At 35.6% G+C, this 23,566-nt stretch overlaps 1 protein-coding gene across 1 annotated transcript in view; it reads right to left on the reverse strand.

Moving 5' to 3' along the window:
- The window catches only part of FAT1 (FAT atypical cadherin 1), a 104,244-nt gene that overhangs the window by 21,666 nt on the left and 59,012 nt on the right, over window positions 1–23,566 (reverse strand). Inside the window, exons 7-14 of the mRNA XM_053975606.1 lie at window positions 20,589–20,728; window positions 12,824–13,099; window positions 12,423–12,633; window positions 5,933–10,000; window positions 5,118–5,314; window positions 3,618–3,771; window positions 1,945–2,178; window positions 296–685 (exon numbers count right to left, since the gene is read on the reverse strand). Of these exons, the coding sequence (XP_053831581.1) occupies window positions 296–685; window positions 1,945–2,178; window positions 3,618–3,771; window positions 5,118–5,314; window positions 5,933–10,000; window positions 12,423–12,633; window positions 12,824–13,099; window positions 20,589–20,728 (5,670 nt within the window). The remainder of the gene's footprint in view (window positions 1–295; window positions 686–1,944; window positions 2,179–3,617; window positions 3,772–5,117; window positions 5,315–5,932; window positions 10,001–12,422; window positions 12,634–12,823; window positions 13,100–20,588; window positions 20,729–23,566) is intronic.

The raw sequence follows: 23,566 nt of genomic DNA on the forward strand, positions 1-23,566 counted from the left end.
CCCAGAGTGGGGTACTTCCAGTTAGGAAACCCTTACTCTTGCCAGCTAAATGAACCTAATCCAAGTAATAATCCATGTAATAATAAATAGAAGAAACAAATAAAGTTCCCATTCTACATCTTACTGCACTCCTCTAGTAAGCATGCTGGCAAAATGGGTGAAAAGACAGCAGCAGCAACTTTACAGCTGGGATAATGCAAACAGATTATACATAACCTGGCTGAACTATGGAGGAAGTCAGTATGGCATGGTGCTTACTTGGCCTGAAGTAATATTCACACTTGTAACCTCTTACCTGTTGTTGAATTGATGCTGAATTTTCCATGTTCATTCCCACTGACTATTGAGTATGTGATTTCAGCATTGGCTTCAATGTCTCTGCTTGCAGCATAGATCTGGAGAACTTCTGTTCCAACCAAAATGTCCTCTGATACACTAGCACTATACTCCCTATGCTCAAATACAGGTGGATTGTCATTAATATCCAAAACAGAAACTATAAGACTACTTGTTGAAGACAGTCTTCTAGGTAAGCCTTCATCTGTAGCCTTCAAAGTTAATGTGTACACAGCTTGTAATTCCCGATCCAAAGGCTTCTCCAAACGAATGATTCCAGAGAATTCATCAATAGAGAACTGCCCCTCTGCAGAGTTCACCAGTGCATAATGGATTTTACGGTTCAACCCTGCATTTTGAAAACAATTTTCAAGTATGAAGCAGCCATTAAAATACACAATAACAGAATAATCCATCTGATAGCTATGAAAATAAGACATGTATGCTAAATATTATCATTCATGTTAACGGTAAATTTCAGGAAGAGTTAAAGTCTCTTGTGAGGGGCAGAATTACTTCCAAAAAAACATTAACCTAACACTTCACTGCACTGATTTTCTGTCATACAGAAAACATGAACCATGATTCTGCTTCCGTTACAGCACTAGTTAATATGAAAAAAAATGTTAATAAAAATGTAATTATAACTTTAGAACAACAGAATCTGCTTAGCAAGCTTATAATAACAGAGGAGGATATGGGAGAGTTAGGTTGCATCAGTTAACTAGACTCAAAACCAGTACATTTATTTAAGCATCATGCCCCAAAATTAACAGGAACATAGTTTCTAGCAACATTTCTTTACAAAACAAACCTTACAGATTTCAGGGGCAAGTACTTTGGTCCGCCTGAGCCTCAAAGACTAGTGAAGTATGAAAACAACTGTCTGTTACCTTTCAAATGAGTAACTTAGCTTCATCATAGCACAAAGCAGGTCAGTTGTTTTAGAAAACTGAGGCAACTATTCATTAATACTATGTGATTAAGAAACTGATGAGGTGTGGAAATCATACACTTTATAAATACTTTATGCTGTTGTGTTCCTTACAGCAAAGCCTATGAACGAACTCTTTCTCATGTAATTTTCAGTTCATGTTCACTTAAATATTGGTAACTGAACAATGAAGACAAAGAGACAGTAAGAATCTTAACAGCATATACATAAAGCTACAGCTGACCAGTGTTCTCTTGATGGTATGATCATCGATGGCTGGCCTGGGAAGCACACATTCTAAAATCTATGAATGCCCATTTACATGAACAGACATGGCTTGATAGTCCTATTGCTTATACCAGGAGGAAAAGGATGAACCTAATTGATCATAGCATTAATACTTTGTGACAGTTAAAATTCCCTACATTTTGTCTCTACCCCCTCTCCTCTTTTTTGCAAAGACACTGTAGGGATGTCTTCCAAGCTACTCAGACATGAAAGTCAGATGTTAAATGATTTAGAAGACCAAAATATGTCTTTCAGGAGTCTAATCCTGAATGGTATTGAACATCTGTCAGCCCTACTGAAACACTTGACACCTCTCAGGATAAAACTAAAGAAATAATACTCTAAGTCTGAGAACATGACAAAAGTATCAGTCAAAGAATGCATACCTGCATCTGCATCTGTTGCCTGCACTCTTGTCAAAAGGGTTCCAGGCTCTGTGTTTTCAAATACTGTAATGGAGTAAGTGTCAGTTGTAAACTCTGGGGCATTATCATTCACATCTTCCAGAGTTAGGATAATGTTAGCTTGGCAGAATCTTCCTCCTCCATCTGTGGCTTTCACTAGAAGATGATAAACTGCTTGCTGCTCACGATCAAGTGCCATTAATGTTTTCAATTCACCTACAAACAGCATAACACATAAGTTGATGCAAATTGCAAGGTTTAAGTACCCCTAACATGTTTTCCCCTAAAATTAGAATAATTAAACAACAATTTTCTTGTTTACAGTAATTTCATCAGTGGCTAAATCAACAGCTGTATTGTATTAATGAACTCCACTTTGGGCAAAGCATGTAAGTGACCTGTCTTTTCAGCTTGAAAAGATTTAAGAACTAAAACACTTCATTTTTTTTTTTCTAATGTTCTTGAAACAGAAATTAGCTAAACTCTGATAGTTTAGAGAGAAAATGTGTATACCTGCAAAAATCCATGTGCATTTGTGCAAAGTAAACTAAAGCATTAGAACTCTGTCTTTAAAAAAATGCAAGGTTAAATCCATGTCTGTTTTTTCTCAGTTATTTAGTTGTATTCCTTCCATAGGTATTGTTATTTCTTCGTCTAATATTCCATGAATTATCACAGCTATTCACTATGAGGTCTTAATTGCTACTACAGACAAACATGTAGACCTCCAATGCATACTTTCTTTCTAAAGTGACAGAAAACATGAGAGGCTACTACTACGCGTAGTCATTGTCGCCTTATAAACAGTTCAGAAAAGTATTATGAAACACTTTTTGTGAGTATTCTAGCCCTACCAATTCTCAATTTATGTAACAACACAGTAGCACGTCACACAGGTGACATTTGAAGTCAAAAAACCCCCCAAACCCATGAGGTAAGGTCCTTCTCATTTATTTTGTCAATGAAATTTTCTAATTTCTTCTACTTGCATTACATTTTTGTATTCATCTTATTCCATTTTTTCTACGCTGTTTACCTTCCTACTGCTTGTCTACTGCAGCCTGCACAGTACAGGATTTTGGCAATAGCTGTGACCTGTACTCTAATACAAAACACACAAATGCCATGAAGACCAAAGTGAAGCAAGTTAAAAGTTGATCTCATTTATACATTTGAGTTAATCTCATTCCAATAAAACTGGGGGCACTTCTGGTGTTTGCTATGGAAAGGATATTTGTTGCTCCATCTAACCTCATCCCATTTAATTTTCCAAAACAAAAGATGGCAGAGAGAATCTGAATGAAGATATTTCACAGTTACAAACCATTATTGCTGCTACTGCAATGAATATAAAAAGAGTAAAATTTATGGCATACTTTTATTCCAGTCACTTCAGCATGGAAGTTTCTGCCTTCAGGGCAATTACCCTGTTTACGCTTTAGTTCCTCATAAATTAAAATACTTGCCTTTTGCCTGACTTTATTCAGTATATTATTAGTATTTGTGTAGTAGAAACTCACATTTTAAACCGATGTACAGTAAACCAACCCTTAGTGGAAAGTTTTAACAACTGACATTTATGTCTTAATATAATAGCAAAGCAGTTTATAAAATGAGGTGACTGGACTCCTGCATAATGTATAAAGTATTATTACCTGTGTCTGGAGTGAGTCTGAATTTTTCTGCTCCTGTGCCATGCAGTGTGTAAGTAATTTCTGCATTGGAATGAATATCTGCATCTGTAGCAGACACCTGCATTATCAGCTTGCCAGGAAGGGCATCTTCAGGAACTGAATCAGCATATAAAGTCTGCAAGATTTCAAAGTTACATTGAAAAACTAAGTATATGAAATAAGCACAGCTTGGAAAGGGGAGAGGAAGAAGGAATGATAGAGGAAATAATATTCTGTTTGAATGTCTGGTAACATATCATGTGAACCAGAGGATGAAATAACTGAGAATTGAAAGAACTTTCGATTTTCTAATTAATTACTTCACATTTATTTGATTATTCAGAAAGGCATTTAATACTGCAACTATAGGGGTTTTTGAACATTAGAGCATTGCTCAGAACTCCAAACACTTGTAACTGATTAACAAATAGTGAAATGTGTTCCCAAAATAGGAGTTATAAATTTTTGCTAATTTCATTTTTCTCTCTTTTGGTGGATCATATTTTCTAGGTCTGTCTCAATCTACAAGAAATTGATATCTGCCCTTTCAATGACACAAAAAGCTTCTAGATTAAATTAAAAATAAGAAAAAAGATTCAGAATTTATTGGTACTAAGCACTCTTACAGCCCAACCATGTCAGGAATGTGCATTACATTAGAAGCACTAAGCCTTGTAAAAACAATATTAACAAAGGGGAAAATAAAAAGAAAAAAGCCAAAAATACTGACTTGCCAGTCTGTGTAAATCTGCAACCATTTACACAGAAGTAACCAACATAAATATCAACTAAGAAAAATAAACCTGTGTTCACTGTATACTTGGTCCTTCCTAGTACAAGGGAAGATTTCAACCTAGTAATACGAAATCTGTCTTCAACTATGAAAAGTCCAAAAGAGCCAATAACACATTTTGCAGGGGCTATCTTCCTGAGGTGTTTTTCCATTCCTTATTTTTCATGTCCATTTTTGCAGACTATAAAAGTCTGGTAAAGTAAACAGCTTTGTAACAAGAAAACATTTATGGCTTACAGATTTTTGGTGCTGTTGACTGCAATTGCAGAGTAATGTTCCACTCTTTTCAACTCTTTTATCATTAGGAAATACATACATATTTCAACTAAGCAATGGGATTCAGCTTTCTTTAAAACTTTGCTTCTTTCGTAAAATAGGGCATATAAACAATGATGGCTGCAGCTTAAAATAATTATTTTTGGAAAATAATTAATACAGGAGAAATGTACTACAATTCTCCTTATATCTCTCAAATACCCACTGTCTGTCAATGAATTGTCTTTGGATTTTTAAAAAATCTGTCTGTGAAGGATCTTTTATTTGACAGCATTCTATCTTAGTAGTCCAAATTTTTGTTGCTGGTTTAAAAGGAACAGTTATTTATCAGTCTCCTGAGAAGCAATTTCAGAGAAAATGTAAATTTTATGTATGAAAGCAGCTGTTAATGGAAGATACAAGACTCTGCCTACCTTTTCACAAACAGGGCTATTATCATTAGCATCAAGAACTTTAACCTCCACCACAGCTTTAGTGGCAAAGGTCCCATCAGTAGCTGTAATATTTAGAAGATAATTATCCTTTTCTTCCCTGTCCAGAGATTTTTTGACATAGACCTTCCATTCATTCTGTATATTTTCAATAGCAAACTGTCCCAAAGGATCACCTCCTGAAATATGAAAAGAAGTATTTATTTATTTAAAGATGGAGAGTTGTACTATTATGCTATCAAAATCAAGTTATAGGAAAAAAAAAAAAAAAAAAAAAAAAAAAAGCAGGCACTTTCTGTGGCTTTATGAGGAAACAGATTCATTTCCCAGGTAGAAATTTTTAGTAGATGGTCACACAACAAATTCAACTGTGGCCAATAGAATCCATAAAAATTCATTTAGAAATTCATGTAGCATTATAGAAAACATCATATCATGGCATATGCTAAATAGAAACATTAAAATACTCCACTGGAAATTAACAGCCTATTATTTTGTGAAATTTCTTTCATTTTTTCTTTAACTGCATCACTAATCTCAGTATAGTTTTTAAAATAAAAGTTGATATATAAATAATATACAGAGAAAGGCATTTTAAGCAAGGCACACATGAAACAAAGCCAACTAAAAATAATTTTTCCAGTAAAGTTTTTAATATTTGTATTAAGACACACACATTCTTTCTTTGCAGCTCCAGGGTTTCAAACACATTCCAATCTCTTCAAAGATTAAGCTGTATCTCCCATCATTCCACCATCACTCAAATAGGTATTCTGACATTACCCAGAAAGACTTACCTGTGATGTAATAAAAGACTTGTCTATTGGTTTCTTTTGTATCAGCATCTGTTGTACTCAGGATGGCAATTACCCCACCAGGAGGGTCATCCTCGCTGACTGTTCCTTTATATATCTCTGCAGTAAACCGTGGAGGATTGTCATTCACGTCTGTGACAGTAACTTCAACCACAGCCATAGAAGACAGTTGAATTTTTTCACCCCGGTCAGATGCAACCACTGTGATTTTGTATTTGTCTCGTTTCTCATGATCAAGTTCTTTCAGAGTGGTAATCCAGCCAGTTTCCATGTTTATGGTAAAAGACTCTATAATGTCTAGCTCTTGAGAAGGATCCAAGCTGTAAGTAACCTGCCCATTGACTCCTGAATCTAAGTCAGTTCCTTTAACCTGTATGACTCTTGTTCCAGCTGGTGTGTTTTCTACAATGAATGCCTCATATGGGTTGGACTCCAAAATGGGTTTGTTATCATTCACATCTTTTACTTGAATGCTAACCTCTACTGAGGAAACAACATTATAATCTTCATTTGCATACTGTGCTTGAACTGAGAACTGGTACCACTTAGTTGTTTCATGATCAAGATTCTTCTCAAGTTTCAACTCTCCAGTCTGTCGGTCAATCACAAAAAAGTCATCTCTGTTGCTTTCAGGAGTGTTCCCTTTAATCAGACTATATACTAAAGTCTGATTATGCTCTGCTTTGATAACATCTATCACAGTTCCAATTGGAATGTCCTCAGAAACAGAGTAAGAATAAAATGGTTCTGAAAATTTTGGAGTAGGCACTTCTGGTGGGAGTATTCTAGCATAGACAGGAACAACTGACTCTTTTTGGGGGGATCCACCATCAATTGCTCTAACAAGAAAAGTAAGAAATTCATTTTCCAAACCAATTAAGCTTTCTTTTGTAGTAATTATACCAGACAATGAATCAATTTCTAAATTCTCTTCTACATTTTCAGACTCTGCTTCAATAGAATATGTGATGTCTGCATTTGTACCTTCATCAGCATCAGATGCCCAGACTTTAATGACCGAAGTACCCCGTGGAACATCAGTCCCAATATTTACTTCATACTCTGTTGCTCGGAATTGAGGAGCATTATCATTGTCATCTGTAAGTATTACATTAACAGTACAGAAAGCAACTTTCCCTCCTGAATCTTTGGCCATTAAACTAATGGCAATTACTTTTTCTGCTTGTGTTTCACGGTCAAGCTTTTCAGAGGTAAATATCTGCCCTCTCTCATTTGTATAAAATCTGTCTTTGGCAAAGTCATTTACAATGTGGTAAGTGATGTGGCCATGTGTACCAGAGTCTTCATCTGTTGCTTTAACTTCAGTAACCAAAGTATGCAATGGAGCATTTTCAGCTAGTTCAACCTCATACTCATTCTGGCTGAAAACAGGACTGTGCATGTTGGCGCTGATTACAGTTATATGGACTTGGGCTGAGCTTCTGAAGACGCCATCAGAAACTGACACATTAAGATTATAATGTGACTTCAGTGTCTGTCTGCGTAGGTTTGAGATGGTGATAATGCCAGTTTTACTATTAATCACAAAATTCTTCTGATCATTGCCTGTCAGAATGGAGTACTCCAGCTTGTCAACATCTGAACTATCTGCATCTGAGGCTTGCACACATGTCACAAAATGTCCTCGAGGAGCCAGTTCACTAATTTTGGCTTCATAAAGCAATTGGCTAAAAAGAGGGGGGTTATCATTGAGATCAGTTACATCCACAGTTACAATAGTATCACTGCTCAAGGGCAGCATGCCACCATCTATGGCCCTTATTAGTAATTTGTGTTGCTTAATTTGTTCATAGTCCAAAGTTCTTGCTGTAAGAATGAGTCCAGTGCTGCTATCTATGTGAAAGTAGTCATGACTTTCACTATTATCCTCAACCAAGTGATAGGAAATTCCCCTGTTGGTTCCAGAATCAGCATCTGTAGCGCTCACTTGTGCAACAGATGTTCCAAGGACAGATGCTTCAGAAAGTGTTGCAATGTAAGACTGCTCTGTAAACACAGGAGGATTATCATTGATGTCTTCCACTATTATGTCTACAAACACATCAGCATGTGCCCCATTTAGGGAGTCAGTTGCTCGGACACTCAGTTTATAGGCTGGATGAGACTCAAAGTCAAGAGAGGCAACAACATTTATGACTCCAGTGTTGAAGTTGATAGTGAACTGATTGAAAGGATCTCCACCTGTGATGCTGTAAAACACCTTGAGTCCTTCAGGGCTGTTTGCTTGTACATGTACCACAGGGCTATGGAGCTGAATGTTTTCTGGTATCTCTGCACTGTAGAAAGGCTTTTCAAACACTGGCATAGCTTTACTCATAACTGTAATTGGGACTGTAACTTCAGCTGAAAATGCAGGGTCTCCTCCATCTTTTGCCACTACAGTAACCAGATATTCCTTATTTAGTGTGTCTGGTTCAAACTTCTTCTTCAGGGAGATTTCACCAGTGGGATCAATTTGGAAGTGTTCATTATGTTCTTTCAGATAGTAACGCACCTCTCCATTTTTGCCTGTATCTTTATCTACTGCTGTCACACGTTGAATAACATGGCCTGCTTCAGAGTCTACTTTAACAGCAGCATAATATGGAAGATTGACAAAAAATGGAACATTATCATTTACATCTTCTACTGTGACTTTAACTACAATGTGTGCGACAAGTGATGGTTTATTTTCCTCTGTCACTTCCACGACCACATCAAAAGATTCTTGCTGTTCACGATCAAACGGTATTCCTGTTGTTGAAAGGACTCCTGAAGTTTGGCTTATTTTAAATCTGCTGTCTGGATTTAGAATATGGTAAAACAGAGGCTTATTTATTTGATTCCCTATAGCAGAAATGACAGCTATTGTTTTTACCTCTGTAGAATTCTCCTGCACTGTTGCAGAGTAAGAACTCTGTGTGAACTTCAGCTGGCTTACTTTGCTTTCTTTCACATTAATTTTTACAGATGCGGTGCTTGCAAATCTGCCATCAGATGCTCTCACTGTTAATTCATATCTGCTTCTTAACTGAGTTGTGTTTTGTACTGTTATATCTCCAGTCTTAGGGTTTATTGAAAATTTTTCTCCAATGTTGCCTTCAATAATGGAATAAATTAATTGTGAAAAAATGCCTGAATCTGCATCAGTGGCATTAACGCTGATGACTTTCACGCCTTTATAAGTTGGAACCAGAAGGGATGTCTCATATAGCTCTCTTGTAAACAGAGGAGGGCAATCATTGATGTCAATCACATAAATAGTAACATTAGCCGCATATTCTGCATATAGACGTGGTATCCCTGTATCATGTACTTGCACTGAAAAGTGGAAAATATTTGTCTCCTCATAGTCCAGACTCATTACTGTCCGAATGGCACCAGTGCTAGAATCAATGGCAAAATACTGGCGGACAGATGGTTCAACAATTTGATAAACAAGCAAAGCATTAGATTCTTTATCAGCATCTGTAGCTCGAATTACTAAGGGGATATTCTTGTCAGTCAGAACCACACTGTTAATTGAAGCTGATTCACTGATGAGTCCCGTATATTCAGCCTGCATAAAAATTGGTGCATTGTCATTCTCATCCCGAAGATGTACCAAAACAGTTGCATTACTGGACAAGCCAGCCATGTTTGTTCCTTGCACAGTTAAAGCATAAAAAGGCGAAGTCTCAAAATCAAGTATCTTCTGAGTAACGATGACACCTGAGTTGGGGTTGATAGCAAAGGCATCATCTGTATCACCATCTTTTATTTCATAAACTACAGAAGACTGACTGTATGCTGTAACCATTCCAACAAAACTGCCAATGTTGGCACTTTCGCTGATTTCTGTAGAATATTCTTTGGCTGTGAATTTTGGTGAGGCATTATCAGAAACTGTAACAAATATGTGCACAGAGGTCACTTCACTCATTGGAGGATGTCCTTTGTCTGTAGCTTTTACCATCAGATTGTATTCTTCCTGGTTACTACGATCCAATTCCTTTGCAATTTTAATCATACCCAAAATGGGATCAATAAGGAAGGAATTTCCAATATTCCCTGTGAAGAAAGAAAAAGCAATTAAGAAAGAGGTATACAGAATTTAAGGGATGACTGCTTATTTAGCTCTATACTTAAAGAGACATAGACAGAACAGACACTATAAAAATTTTAGTTTTGCTTGACAAACATTTGTTAGCCTGTCTGGAATGTTTTCTGTAATCAAGAGTTGGCAATAATTCCAACTTTACTTGTTGAAATACTGCATAAAATATAGTTAGCAAAGCTATCCAAGACTTGAAAACTAATGCAAAAATTTTCTTTTAGCAAACTTAAATATTGACTGTAGCTGAAAGGAACTTATATTCAGAAGTTAACATTAGTGGAATAAAAGTTACATTTTATAATCTAGAACAACTGGAATGTTTTGGGAAAAAAAAAAAAAAAGAAGGATTGTAACAAACCCTTGTGAATCTTAATTGTTTATACAAGTATTGTTTAAATGACTTCTTCAAAAACAAACTTTTTAAATTGGACAAATAACTACCTCTCTCTTAATTTCCTATTGATACACAGACAAGTTATTCCCTGTGACTGTATTAGAAGAAAAATAAAGCCTGATGAGAAGAATCAGCTGCCATTTAATATAAACACTTGTTTGCTTCAAATTTTGAAATATACAGATGATCTACACTGCATACAAGACTCTGCTCATGTATTAAATATGCTAAGATTTAACATTTTACTTATCTAAAAAATTACATTACTAAAGCCATTATTTCAGCATGAAAAAAAATCTTTAAAAACTTCTGAGTTCTGCACACAAATAGTCAAGAAGGAGGTTTTTGTGTTTTGGTTTGGGTTTTTTTTTTTGGTTGGGTATTTTTGGGTTTTTTAGAGGAGACTCTAAACACAGTGGCATTCTTAGAATTTCCCATTACAAATCTAAGCAGCCGTTAAAAGCATTTAAGGAATGTTCCTTCCATTTGCTTAGAATATCAATTATAATGCTTTAATCTCCCAGTAGATCACGATCCTATAAAATAAACCTTACAGGTCTTACATTTACTCCTACAAAAAGCTAGAAGAAAGGAACAGAACAGCATGTCACTGCATTCTAGACTGTAGGCACACATATGTTTTTCTTGTCATTGTTTGGCATTCATAAAACAAGCACTAACAAAATAGGAAAGGCCAAGAGAAAAATTTCATGGATACTGGTGTCCTGCTTAGTAAATATCATATTTCTAGAAATGACAGAAAAATCTCATGCTGTTTAAGCAAGTTATGAGATACTCCAAAACACTCATTCTTGTCAGAGTATCATAATCACAGATTTGTTTTAATACACTTTTAAGTATGCTTTCATATGAAAACAGCACTTTGGGGAAGAAAATATTTCTAGTAAATAATTCCTATCCTTTACACAGCAATTTATGTAAAATAAAAAAAGCACGTATCACTTTGCATGCAACACAAACTGAGTAACTTTCTGCTGTTGTTCTCTTTAATATTTAGTCTCTTATGCTTTTTATTGGGATTTTTATTTCAAATTATTTTTTTCCTTGAAAGCAATACTTCACATAAGGAATGAAATCTAAATAACTTTTTTTTTTCTAGTCATGGTGCCTACAAAGCTCAGGACCTTGATAATAGCAAACCTGTATTAATTCAGATTTAATGGACTGAATCAAAACCCACTTCTGTTTGGTAAGTGAACTCAATCAATGTCATCCTGATTTCTAATATTAAAAATTGGCACCATTTGAATCACATTACTGTAGGCAAATTCATGCTTGAAAGATGCTCTGAGGTTAAAAATAAGAAGCAGTTCTTTCCTGGCTTGCAATCTGGAAGGAGTCTTAATGCCAAGCTGACCAACACTTAAAGAATTTCTGAAATATTTTAATAAGCTAGAATAGCAGTCCCACTACTAAAATCATCCAGAGGGAAATATCGAAAGCAATCCTTTTTTTGCTCCATCTATCAGAAAGTTTACCTTAAAAGCTGGGATTATTTAGGAGCTTTACATGCATATTTAAGTTATTTTTGAGCTCCTTGCTTTTGCATTATCTTAAACACAAAAGCACTTGTCTCAGGCTCTTACTCTATTTATCAAATCCTTGCTTTGCCTATGCTACAAAAAATAAGACTTACAATATCAAAACAGAATGCATTTTTTAGATCTGAATGGAATGATTTTGTGATTTCTAAAGAAATTATTCCTTTTGAGTGTTTCAAGATGGCTTTTTTTTTTCCCCAACTACTAAAATATGCTACTAACATAAATAACTAAAGGATAGAGATGAATATTTGTAGTTGTCTTTTAAATACTCTGAGGCTGTATCTTCAATACATCACCCAGAATATGGCACATAAACCTGCACTGCCCTCCTTTTTTCACAAATATGTTTTCACACATCTACTGTTGAAAAAGTATTAGTGAGTTCAACGGACTGAAAATGTAAGAAAGTGAAGATACCTGATTCAATAGAGTACACAATTTCTGCATTTTTTCCTTTGTCCTTATCTAATGCTGTAACCTGGAGTACTGCTGATCCAACAGCTGCTGACTCATACACTCGTCCTTCATAGGCAGGGCTGGTGAACCACGGAGCGTGATCGTTCGTGTCGCTGACGTTAACCACGACTCTGGCGTAGTTGCGCTTCACAGGAACATCTTGATCTCGAACCTGCAACGGTCATTAGCACTGGTATTTCAGTAGCTCACCAGATATAGTAATAATTCAAGGTGCAGTCAGAGTCAAAGACTGCATAAAATTAAACATACAAATAAATCTCTGAATTATGGGGACAAACTAAAATGACATTAAAAAGTATCTGTGTGTAATTCACAACAGAAGAAATCTCATGCGTACTTACCATTATTGTGAGAACATGCTGGTTCATGGTCTCATGATCCAGTTTTTCTGAGGTATAAAGGGAGCCAGTTGCAGGGTCCAGACGAAATTTTTTAAGGCTGATGGGATCAGTGCTGCCCTGCATAGTATAAATCAGTTTATTCTTCTCATCTCTGTCTGTGGCACTGACTTGCAGAATTTCTGTCTCTGGTAAGGTATCCTCAGGTATAACAACTTCATATTGTGAAGCAGAAAACTGAGGCCTGTGATTATTTGTGTCTATAACTTTGATGTACACCTGAAATGATACAATGGGAAGGGGAAAACATTGATGATATTTGGTAAAAGGAAACGAAAGGAGGATATTTCATTAAAAATCAGACCATAATACTGAAGTAATACCACCTCAAGACAATTTTATTTTGCTGGGATGGGGAGAGATCCAAGATGTGTATCTTGGATCCAAGAAGAATGTCACTAAAGCCAAATCTGCCTCACCTTCCCCAAAGTCAAACCAGAAATCTGTACAACCAGAAACATCTTAGATAAGACATCTTAAAGAGAATTACATTTGTCCAAAGCAAGACAAAAAAATTCCTTGTTAATTTTGGAATTAACAATTTAAAATATGCAATATGGATCCTAGAGTGGGTAAAAATACTGTTTTGGGATGAAAATTTACAATTTTAAGCAATGTTTCTTCAAGGTGGTGCATGCATAATACTCCTCCTTGCCCTCACATAAAACCAGTCCTCTTTCAGCCCCTCACATCTGCAAGCCTAGGAAAGAACAGAAAAGTGGTGGAATTGCCACAGAAGTGCATTATTTTTAAGAACTGCAGGTGGTTTTGTTTACTATTCTCCAGCAATGGAGCACAATTTCAGCATAGCTCACTGGTCACCAACATGATTTCTCTGAAGTTACAGTTAAATTAAATCTGATGCTTCCAATTGAGTGTTTGTATAATATTGCTCACTGGAACCACACAAGATCCCTGTACCCCCTACTTGCTTTACACAGCACCAAAGTTTTATATCAAAAGGGTAAGACAGACAGCCACCATCCTGTTCCTTCAACAGCGATAACATCAGACAAGTAACAGCAATGCAGAGGAGTTGGCAAGTAGACAGCAAAGCACCAGCAGCACACAGCTAAATTCAGGTTCTTTATGTGCTGCACGTACAGCCATGCTTTTATTTATCCAAAGCTTAGGAGCTTTGTTTAAATTTGTTAAGGACTATATATAAACAGGTTTTTAAAATAGGTACTTAGAATATTGTAGGTGGGTTAAATTACTCTTTGAAGACACTTACTGCTTTCCATTGGTAACTGGTGGAGTCTACAGATGTAATTTAGACAAGGTACCAAACTGCATGCAGTAGAAACTAAATTAGATAAATCCTGATGGTGGCAAATAATTAGGAAATGCCATACCTCTTGCTACCAGAAGAAGAAATGTCAACCTTGCAAAACTAGCATCTTACTCTAAAACTGAATTGTTTGGCACACTGATAAAATCCTTGCAAGATGTTGCTATGGAGACTAAGGAGTTTGGTTTTGTCATGGATTAGAAACAGATTAAAGAAAAGAAACGAAGAGTTAGACTAAATATTGACTTTCAGTGGGGAGAAATATTAATGGTACGTGACCTAGGATACTATTAGGACAAGTTCTTAAATACATTAACAAATTAAATTGGAAAATGAAAAGGAAGAGTTAGTATTATGTTAAAAATGTGATTTTTTTACATGGTCATGATTAAACAGGATGCAATAAAGCAACACAAGCATAGCTGTTAGTTTCTTTTAAAATTTTGTATAAATAAAATACATTTTAATGCCTCTTGGAAGAAGTAAGACAGAAGGGTCTAATACACTTACAAAGTATTTGAGTAAAAACAGCTGCTTACTGAACAATTGTGCTCAGGAAAATGAAAAATTCTATCAAATGAAGATAAACAAACAATTAAAAATATATAAAACCCTAATACTCAATACAAATCAAACTATAAAAAAAATTTGCATAAATTAAAGTTTTAAAGGCCATATACAATTACAACACTTCATTAACGGATACTACGCTTTCAAAATGAATTCATCACCAATTTTTAATTAAATTTCCACCCCCAAGAATTGATTTAGATCAGACTCATAAAAAAAAAAAAAAAAAAAAAAAAACAACAAAATGAAAAGATGAGGTGTCAAATGCAATGAATTTAAATGAAAATTTCTATTTAAGTTAATATCTATTTCCATTCCCAAATAAGGAAACACAGAAACTTAGGTTAAAATTGGAAGTGAAAAGGTATGCAACTACAGAGCAATTCTGTTAAGCAAATCTTTGGAGCAGAAGACATGGTCACCTGTGCTGTTGGTAATTCACAAAAGAAATAAAGAATAACAGCATTACTAGAATGGAGCACCACAGAAAACCCCATGCAAATGACTAAGTTAAATGCCAGGAATGTAGTGACTGGAAAATCAACATCAGTACCTGCAGGACTAACTATATATCCAATGAACCAGCTTAACTGAGAAGTGAGTCGTTGATCATAGCATCAGGATTTAGCATCAACTCTGCTATTAGCTAGCAAAGCAATTAAAATGACACATAAGGAGAAATCCTCCAAAAAAAGTATTGTTGGGCTAAACAGGTAAGGAGTTAGCTCCTCAAAATGTACAGAATTATTAAATATGAATTATTTAAAAAATATTGCTAAGAAATAAACATAGTGACTCAGTCACTACAAATGGTTAGCTCAGGTATTCCATTACTTTTCACATTAGTTACTCAGGCTGCAGTTTTTTCTCCACACTGGTAAACACAACTACAAATACACAACTTCAAAAATCAGTGCAATTATTTTAAATGTACGCAAAATTCAAAGTTTATCTTAAACTCAAGTGAAAAGTGTTTTATCTACATACTCTAGGATTCATTTTTCTCTCAGTGATGTTATTATTTTATGCCCCTGCACAAATTCTGGTGGACAAACATAATGTGACCTGATGGGTTCCCTTTTGGTAACCTGTGTAACTCTGCACATTGGGCTGCTTTAATAAGGGCAGAGGGAAGGAATTAACCCTTTCTGCTTGACACTCCCTGGTGGGAAGGTAGATCCACTACAGTTTTAAGCCGTGCATTATAGGAGAGACCTTGACAAAATGAAACAAATCCAATGAGAGGTCATTAAAATAAGTGGGGATTGAAAAGCAATCTGTCCACAGGAGGGGTGCAGGAAAGAGAGCCAGACTCTTCTCAGAGATGCACAGTGAAGGGAGAGGAGGTGACATTCACAAGATCCAATAAGAGAAAATATAACTAGACATAAGAAAAAAAATTCAAGGAGAGTTGTTAAACACCACTATAAAAGCAAGTCCAAGGGAGAAGTGTACCTAGCCATCCCAGGTAGTTAGAACCTGATGAGTCACGGAAAAACTTGGTCAACTTTGCAGTTTGCTCTGCTTTGACCAGGAGTTTTAACTAGAACTCCAGGGTCCTTTCCAATGTGAACTATTAAATAAATATTAAATAAATTTACTAAGGAAACCCCATTTTCAATTCAGGAATTCTTACTGAGGCTGAGTGACAGGTGCTAGATGTGCAATTACCTTTTAATTGTAAGAGGACCAAATTTTCATGTAAACTGTAAAGACCTTGAAGTTAAATGGAAAGCACTTGCAGAAATAATTGTGAGTGCAGTTTTAAAGACTCATACAGAAAAATATGGTTTAGTGTGTCTGAGAACAAAAACATGAAGAACTTGTGTTTTTCTAACAAAACATGCAGCATAAAATTAAACTAGCCTTTGGACCTTTCTCAGCGAAATAACAAGATTTAATTCAAATGAAATATGCTAATATTATCTCTTAAGAAAGAGTTATACATTAAAGAGGTACAATATAGAAAAGCTTGACATCAGCAGACTATAACATGATCTTTGAAACAAAGTGCTCTGGAACTAAAGAAACTTCACTCATTTTGCAAAAATATGCAAGGGCTGTGTTGCACAGCTGCCTTCTGCCCACAGATCCCACTGAGAGCAATGTACACTGGTTATAAACAGAACAAAGCAATCCAGGATTACTTTGAGGAAGGACTTAAAATCTATTAATAATTTGACAGGTGAAACCTAAATTTGCATAGGGATGTATTGATTGCTACTAAGAGGAGATATGTGCCATTGACAAAACATACTCAATGTGCAATATTTAAACATAATGTTTAGACTTTAGATTACTTTAATATCATTTTTCATTTACTGATTCTGTATGAAGTTTAAAATCTACTCCTGTCCCACAATTACATTATAGTTACATTGACATATTTATATAATTTTCATAAATAAAAAGTTGTATTATCCGGAGATGATATAACTTATTCCAGCTCTAAATGTCTCTGTAGATCAGTGTAATTGCAAGCAAAATTACATGCAAAGATGTAATAAATTAAGATTATTCTATACTTCATTCCCGAAGTATCTTGTCCATATAGATTTTGCAAAAAACAAGATGAAATATTCTGCAATAGCAAAGCAATAGTTAAAATGCTGCAATTAGCTGTAAACCATCTGAAATATTACTTTCAATGAAAAAATTGATATACATAGCAATGACTGCAAGTGGCTATAGCTAGAAACAGGACAAACAGGACAATTTCTTTTTGTTTGCCCCCAAAAATTAATTCAATAGTTCATTTATCACTACTTAGAGCCTGTGAATAACCTTTTCTGTTTCAGTACATAGGTCCACTGATTTGTGAGATTTAGTTATTTCGTTTCTGTATTTTTAATTTATTTTTAATTATAATCCTTCCAAGCCTGACACTGGTAATTTCTAACATCATGTCAAACACCACTACTGTAGGCCTGGAATTTGTTTGTCCTTGTTTTGCCTCATGCATTTGGCATTTAGATGCATGCAAAATTCTAATAGCCTCCACGCCTACTATTGCTTTATTTTTCAAAAAAGCTATTTAACTGAAGTCCTGAAAGAGTCAAATGCTCTACAGATATTAATGGCCCAAGGCCAGCAAATGCCTTCTAGTTAATAGTGAGATTCAATACACTGCTTTTACACAGTAAGATTTTCATTTCTTGTGCCCCTCCCCAATCTCTTGCAAATGCCATTTCCTTTTTCAAATTAAATGTAAAATTACATACTCTGCTGTTAATCAAGATCTGTTACATTGGTTATATCCAGTGTTTATAGCAATTACTTTTTAAGCTAAAAGGTCTGTACGGCATATTGTTGTTCCTCATGTACGCACACAGAATTCAGAATTTCTTTGCCTGTGACTCCATTTTAACTGTCTATCAGCTCTTAGAAGAATTCAACGCCACAACAGGATTTAAACTTCAATCATCAGTATTTCAGCAGTGAGTAATGGAGTTTACACACCAGCAGCCATAAATCACACCTTCAATTTTGATTTCGTATCAGCATTTTTAACCCCCTAATTTAAGCCTGATCTGAAATGCATCTTTTGAGGGATAGTCCTGAGGGTTATTTTAACAGATTGGTGCATTTGGGTGGGCCAGGAGTTATGGGAGAGGCAAGAGAATCAATTAAAATCAGGATCATGCACCAACAGTTGCAGAGTTTGAACTAATCCACACTCCTCAATCTAATACACCACAGTGAGACTCCAACAGCAACAGCATAACTTGTGCCTATCCCACAAGCAGGGCAAAAGGAAGACAACCCAAAGGAAGTCTTTTTGCTTGTTAGTAACAGAAACCACAAACTCTGATCCTGCCAAGCCTAACTGAGAGAGGAAGAGAAAAATATGAAAATCAATTCCAGAAAAACCAATCATAGAAATGACAAATGTGAAATTACTACTCCAGTTCTTGGGGAGAAGAGTGCTGTGGGGTAAATGTTTATAATGATCACTCAGCTTTATAAAATGTTACAATAACAATTTCATTTAAGGAACAAAAAGTACACTCTGAATTCCAAGAAGAACTAAATGAATCACATAACTCAGAGGAAGAGAAGGGGTGAGGGTTAAAGTAATTTTTTGACCTTCCTATTCTTGGTTGTTTTAAAAGACAAAGCAGATTATGATTCAACTGTGACAGCTCAGGACATCTGCGTAAATTCAGCTATGCAAGCAGCAGCACTGGACAGGCTATCTGCATTCACCAAGGCCCCTTATTAAGCCTTGCCTAGTCCCCAGGCTACCCCAAACACACTGTATGATGGCATTTTTGAATGCATTTTTGGGAGGGGGGGCGGGACGTGTGTATGGAAAAGCCTCTTCCTGTCTTTCTGACTTTTAGCTGAATTTGTGTTTTGTCCTCTATTTTTTGTGCTAAGTAATTCCTGCCTTCTATCCAGCATTCTGTAATAGCTAGAAGTGAATCTGCTCAATATTTTTACTACAAGTAGGCAAATTTAATAAATTTACAGCAGGATTCTCCAAACTTTTAATGGTGGTTATCAGCACCAGAGGCAATGGCACCACAGCTATGATTGCAGCAAGTTCCTACTGGGAAACATATTGCTGTCTATAAAGATTCATGGTCTAGGAAAAATCACTCACAATTGTCACCTCTAAAGGAAAAGGCAGTTCTCAAAGGAAACTGCTAAACTTGGTCACCTTCTACTATCAAATTTACTCTATTTGACCTATCATGCCTCCAGACATGCAGTCAGCTCAATAAAGATTCTGTTTAAAATCCTGAACATTGACAAGAAACATCTTTTCTTCTGGCCAAAATCAGAAGACAACATATAAGACATTAGAAAAGATAACAGAAAAACATATGCAGTGCACAGAAGCTGAACAAGAAGAAATTGCATTTGTAGTACAGATCTCTATGTACAGAAAAGACAGCAGCAACCCACTTATTGCTCTTTGAGTGCCTGAAGGGTAGGTCAATGATAGGGGTAGGTAATACACACACATCACTGTCCAAGTCCAACAGCCTTTAATCAGTAAATAAAGCCTTTCCCTTCTATCTGGAAGAAAAGAGAAGCTCCTCTATAATCATGGTTCTATTCACACCAACCTCAGCTAAACTGTACTTTCAAATATATTCAGCTTCTGGGCTAGAGAAAGAAACTAGATGGGAAAAACAGGTGGTATATACATCATAAACTATTTTACTATGAATGAGACAATACTGTCACAAAAGGCTTCTGCACATTTAAGTGAACTTACTAGTTCAGCTGCAAAGAATTGCCACCATCAGAGAGCCTTAGGAAAAAGGTAATTTTAAAACACTGGTTTGCTGAGGTTGCTGCTTTTTGGAGATTGCTACACAATCTCTACTTTCACCAAAACTAAAATAAAATATTTGGGACAATACAAAGAGATGCTATAATCTAAGCCTTGCTTCGGTACGTACACTGTGCAGAAAAAGCAGCCACAAAATTTTAAAATGGTTGTCTTTAGATTTCAAGTACAGTAATCAATTTATGTAGTGATTTTGGGGGAGCTTGTAAAGAGGAGTAATTCAGATGAGTAGTAAGACTTGTAAAGAAAGTCAGGTGTGCAGGGGCTTAGTTTCTGTTTTCATTTATTTAGCTAGAGGAACATGTTTTAACTTAAAAGCTGTTGGTTCAGACTACAGTATAGTAACACACTACCTTTACACCTAAGCCACCAAACAACATGGCTCTGTGAATAACAGAATTCACTTCTATTTTAGACAAAGACCCTAATTTAAATAAACCATGTTCATTGTCTAGGATTAAAAAAATGGTGAGAAGAAAACCCAACACCTTCCCCACCCTCCAGCTACATACTCTTTTTATAAATGCTTCACCAGAGTTCATTACCTGAGTGCTAATAGATCTGGTTCCATCTGTTGCTTCTACTGTCAAGTTGTAATTTGATTTCTGTTCCGCATCAAGAGGTCTTGCAACAATGATAGTTCCCGTGCCCTTGTCCACATCAAATCGACTGTCATAGTTGCCACCTTGTTCAGGGAATTGTGAGAGGAAGAAGTTAATAAAATGCATTATTGCATCATCATTTTTATGTGTGATAATGTTCTGTCTTCCAATGCTTAATGAAGGTGGAACTATATATACATATACAACTATATATTATTTATACATACATTTAGTTTAAATACTTAAATAGGTTTTTTTCCTGGTAACATGATATGCTGCTAATAGATATTTAAAACTGAGTCGTTTTGGACAAAGCTGACTTGCCCAGCTCATGGAAAGTCAGCAGGGACATTCTCATTAGCAAGATTCTCTACTTTAAAAAAAAAAAAAATCCATGGAATGTAATGATTCCCTACAGCAGGAAATTGAGAATTACTGCATCAAATGCAATAGTTCCTTTTGGGCAGATTATCAGCTCATAAGTGAAAAACATACTTTTTATCAAAATACATTAAAACCCCATTTGACATACAGTCAAATTTTTGTCTTTTAGAGCAGAGTACATATTATTATATTCATATATAGACTACAGATAAGGCTGAAAAAGCTGCAGCACCTCCAAAGGATTATCATCTTAATGTTGAGTATCTAAGGAATTCACTATCTCAGTCTTACTGAGATAGACAGGATTCAGAATAGTGCTAAATGCTTAAATGCCCAATGTTTAAATACAGCCAAGTTCCTTTTCTGAAGCAAATTATCTTAATTTCCCTTGTGAATCTTTCAAATTACTCTTTTCAATATAGTTAAATAACTGTGTAGATCAATAGCTACACTCAGTTGCTTCAACATTTAATTGATCATCATCCTGCCACCTGGAGCAGACTGTCCTGAGAATGCAATGTCCATTAAGTCCAAATAGCAATGATGAATACTGCTATTTAACTACAACTGCTTTAGACTTCTCAATAAACTGCCTAAAATGGAAGAATCAATTCTTATTTTGGTCAAGCCAGTGCTAGATATGGCTAAACAATTTTTTCTAATTATGGGCATGTGTTTTTCTAATTATATGTTACAAGGATAGCAGATAGCATTCAGATATCATCTGAGATCTTTTTTTTTCCCTTTAACAAGATTATACATGCTAAGCTTTGCAAATCACTAAATGCATTTTATGAAAAGCCAAGGTTAGAAATGAAAGGGTGAAGTCTCAAAGGCTGCAAATTTGAACTTAGTCCAAGAAAAAAACAGTAAATACTGAAATGAGCCCCCATTCACATGTAAAAAGAATTTCACCTTTAGAAGGTTCCACTGCATGACAAACATATCAGTTTAGGAAAGATGGGCTTAGATTCTGCTTCACTGGATTTGAGATATTTGATAATGACCAACATCGCATAATTCCTCTAGTTCAATTGAAAGCCAACTCCTCTTACTGGCCCAGCAGCAGTTTCTAAATCACTCAAATGGAGAGAAACTGGACATCACGAAAGGCAGCAGCTTTTTGCTTAACAGATGTACATTAATTTTTTCAATGGGCTTTGTACACTGTGTCAGTTTTAGAAGGTGAATCTAGTTTTTCCTTTTATAGTTAGCAGGCAAAACCATTTTCTCAGATGTTTCAATGAAGTTCTCTACATTTTAAGGGAAGGGTAAAGTGAATGAGCATGAATTGGTACAATCAGTTTTCCTGACACAAGGACAAGCTCTCTAACAAACATTTTTCCCTTACTTATCAAGAAAATCACCAGGGCCTTGCCTATATTTGTAGTAGCAGTGATATCTGGTAATCCGCTGAAGCAGAACTCAACCCAAACTTCTGCATCTAGTACACTGAAAGTGTAACAGCAACAGTTTTGGCCAAAGCCAAAACTGGATGCTCAGAATTGATGCTGTATAAATGTAATGATGACAAAACAAAACAAAAACGAACCTGTCACAAATGCAACCGTGAGCACTTTGATTTCCGAAGGGTTAATAAAATAAATAGTTTATAAATGTACGCTTTCATTTCAGATCTCATAATCTGGTAATAAATTATGTGATCTCAGCAGATACCTTCTGCTGTACAGTTCAGGTCACAAGCCATCTGTAAGATGTAAAATACTTCACTAGCAAGCTTGTCTCCTGGCTCAGCCAAAAAGAAAGAAAGCATGGAAAGCAAGCACAGAACACAAAGGAAAGCTGTCAATCAAATTCATTCATGCTATTAGAAACAGTAAAAGAGGATAGTAAAGTGACCACCTGTAAGAGTAGCCCATAACTTCACAACATGATCACATACTAAATTTTCCAAAACACTTTTACTAAGAAAACCGTCAAAATAAAATGGTTTATTTTACAATGCTTGGATAAGTTATGCTCTTTCCCCATGGAGTTTTCTGTATATGTCTTTCTAAAAAGAGCAGGAAAAGATCATTCATTTTATGCATTAGGTATACAATAAAAATATGTAAATGTCCAACTGTGCTGCATACTTAGAAGGAGCAGATCAAAATAATACTATCAAACAGAATTCTATTTAGATGTACTCCCTGTTCAGAGTGCATAGCAACTGAAGCATGCTAAGAACAATAGGAAAGCACACCCCCAATCTAATTAACAAATTTTGTTAATAAAAGGCCCCAGAAAACATCACTGCTGTACTGTGTTCAGACTCCAAAAAAACTCTGAAAAAAATTCTACCTACTCTCTTTTAACTCCATGAACTACTCACCTTTCCCTGGCAATGTCACTTTCTTAACCTTTCCTTTAATTGACTCATTTTGGTCTACAGATATTTGTTTATTGTGGATGGATAACCCTAATTTGAGTTGGAGTACACAATACCTTCTCATTTTTCCTGCTCACTTATTTTTATACTTTCTGCTTTTCTACTCCCATATCCCCAAGTGTGTTTGGGAAAATAGTGAAAGAGC

Source organism: Vidua macroura, chromosome 4, assembly GCF_024509145.1.
Source record: "Vidua macroura isolate BioBank_ID:100142 chromosome 4, ASM2450914v1, whole genome shotgun sequence".
In the NCBI taxonomy this organism is placed as follows: Eukaryota; Metazoa; Chordata; class Aves; order Passeriformes; family Viduidae; genus Vidua; species Vidua macroura.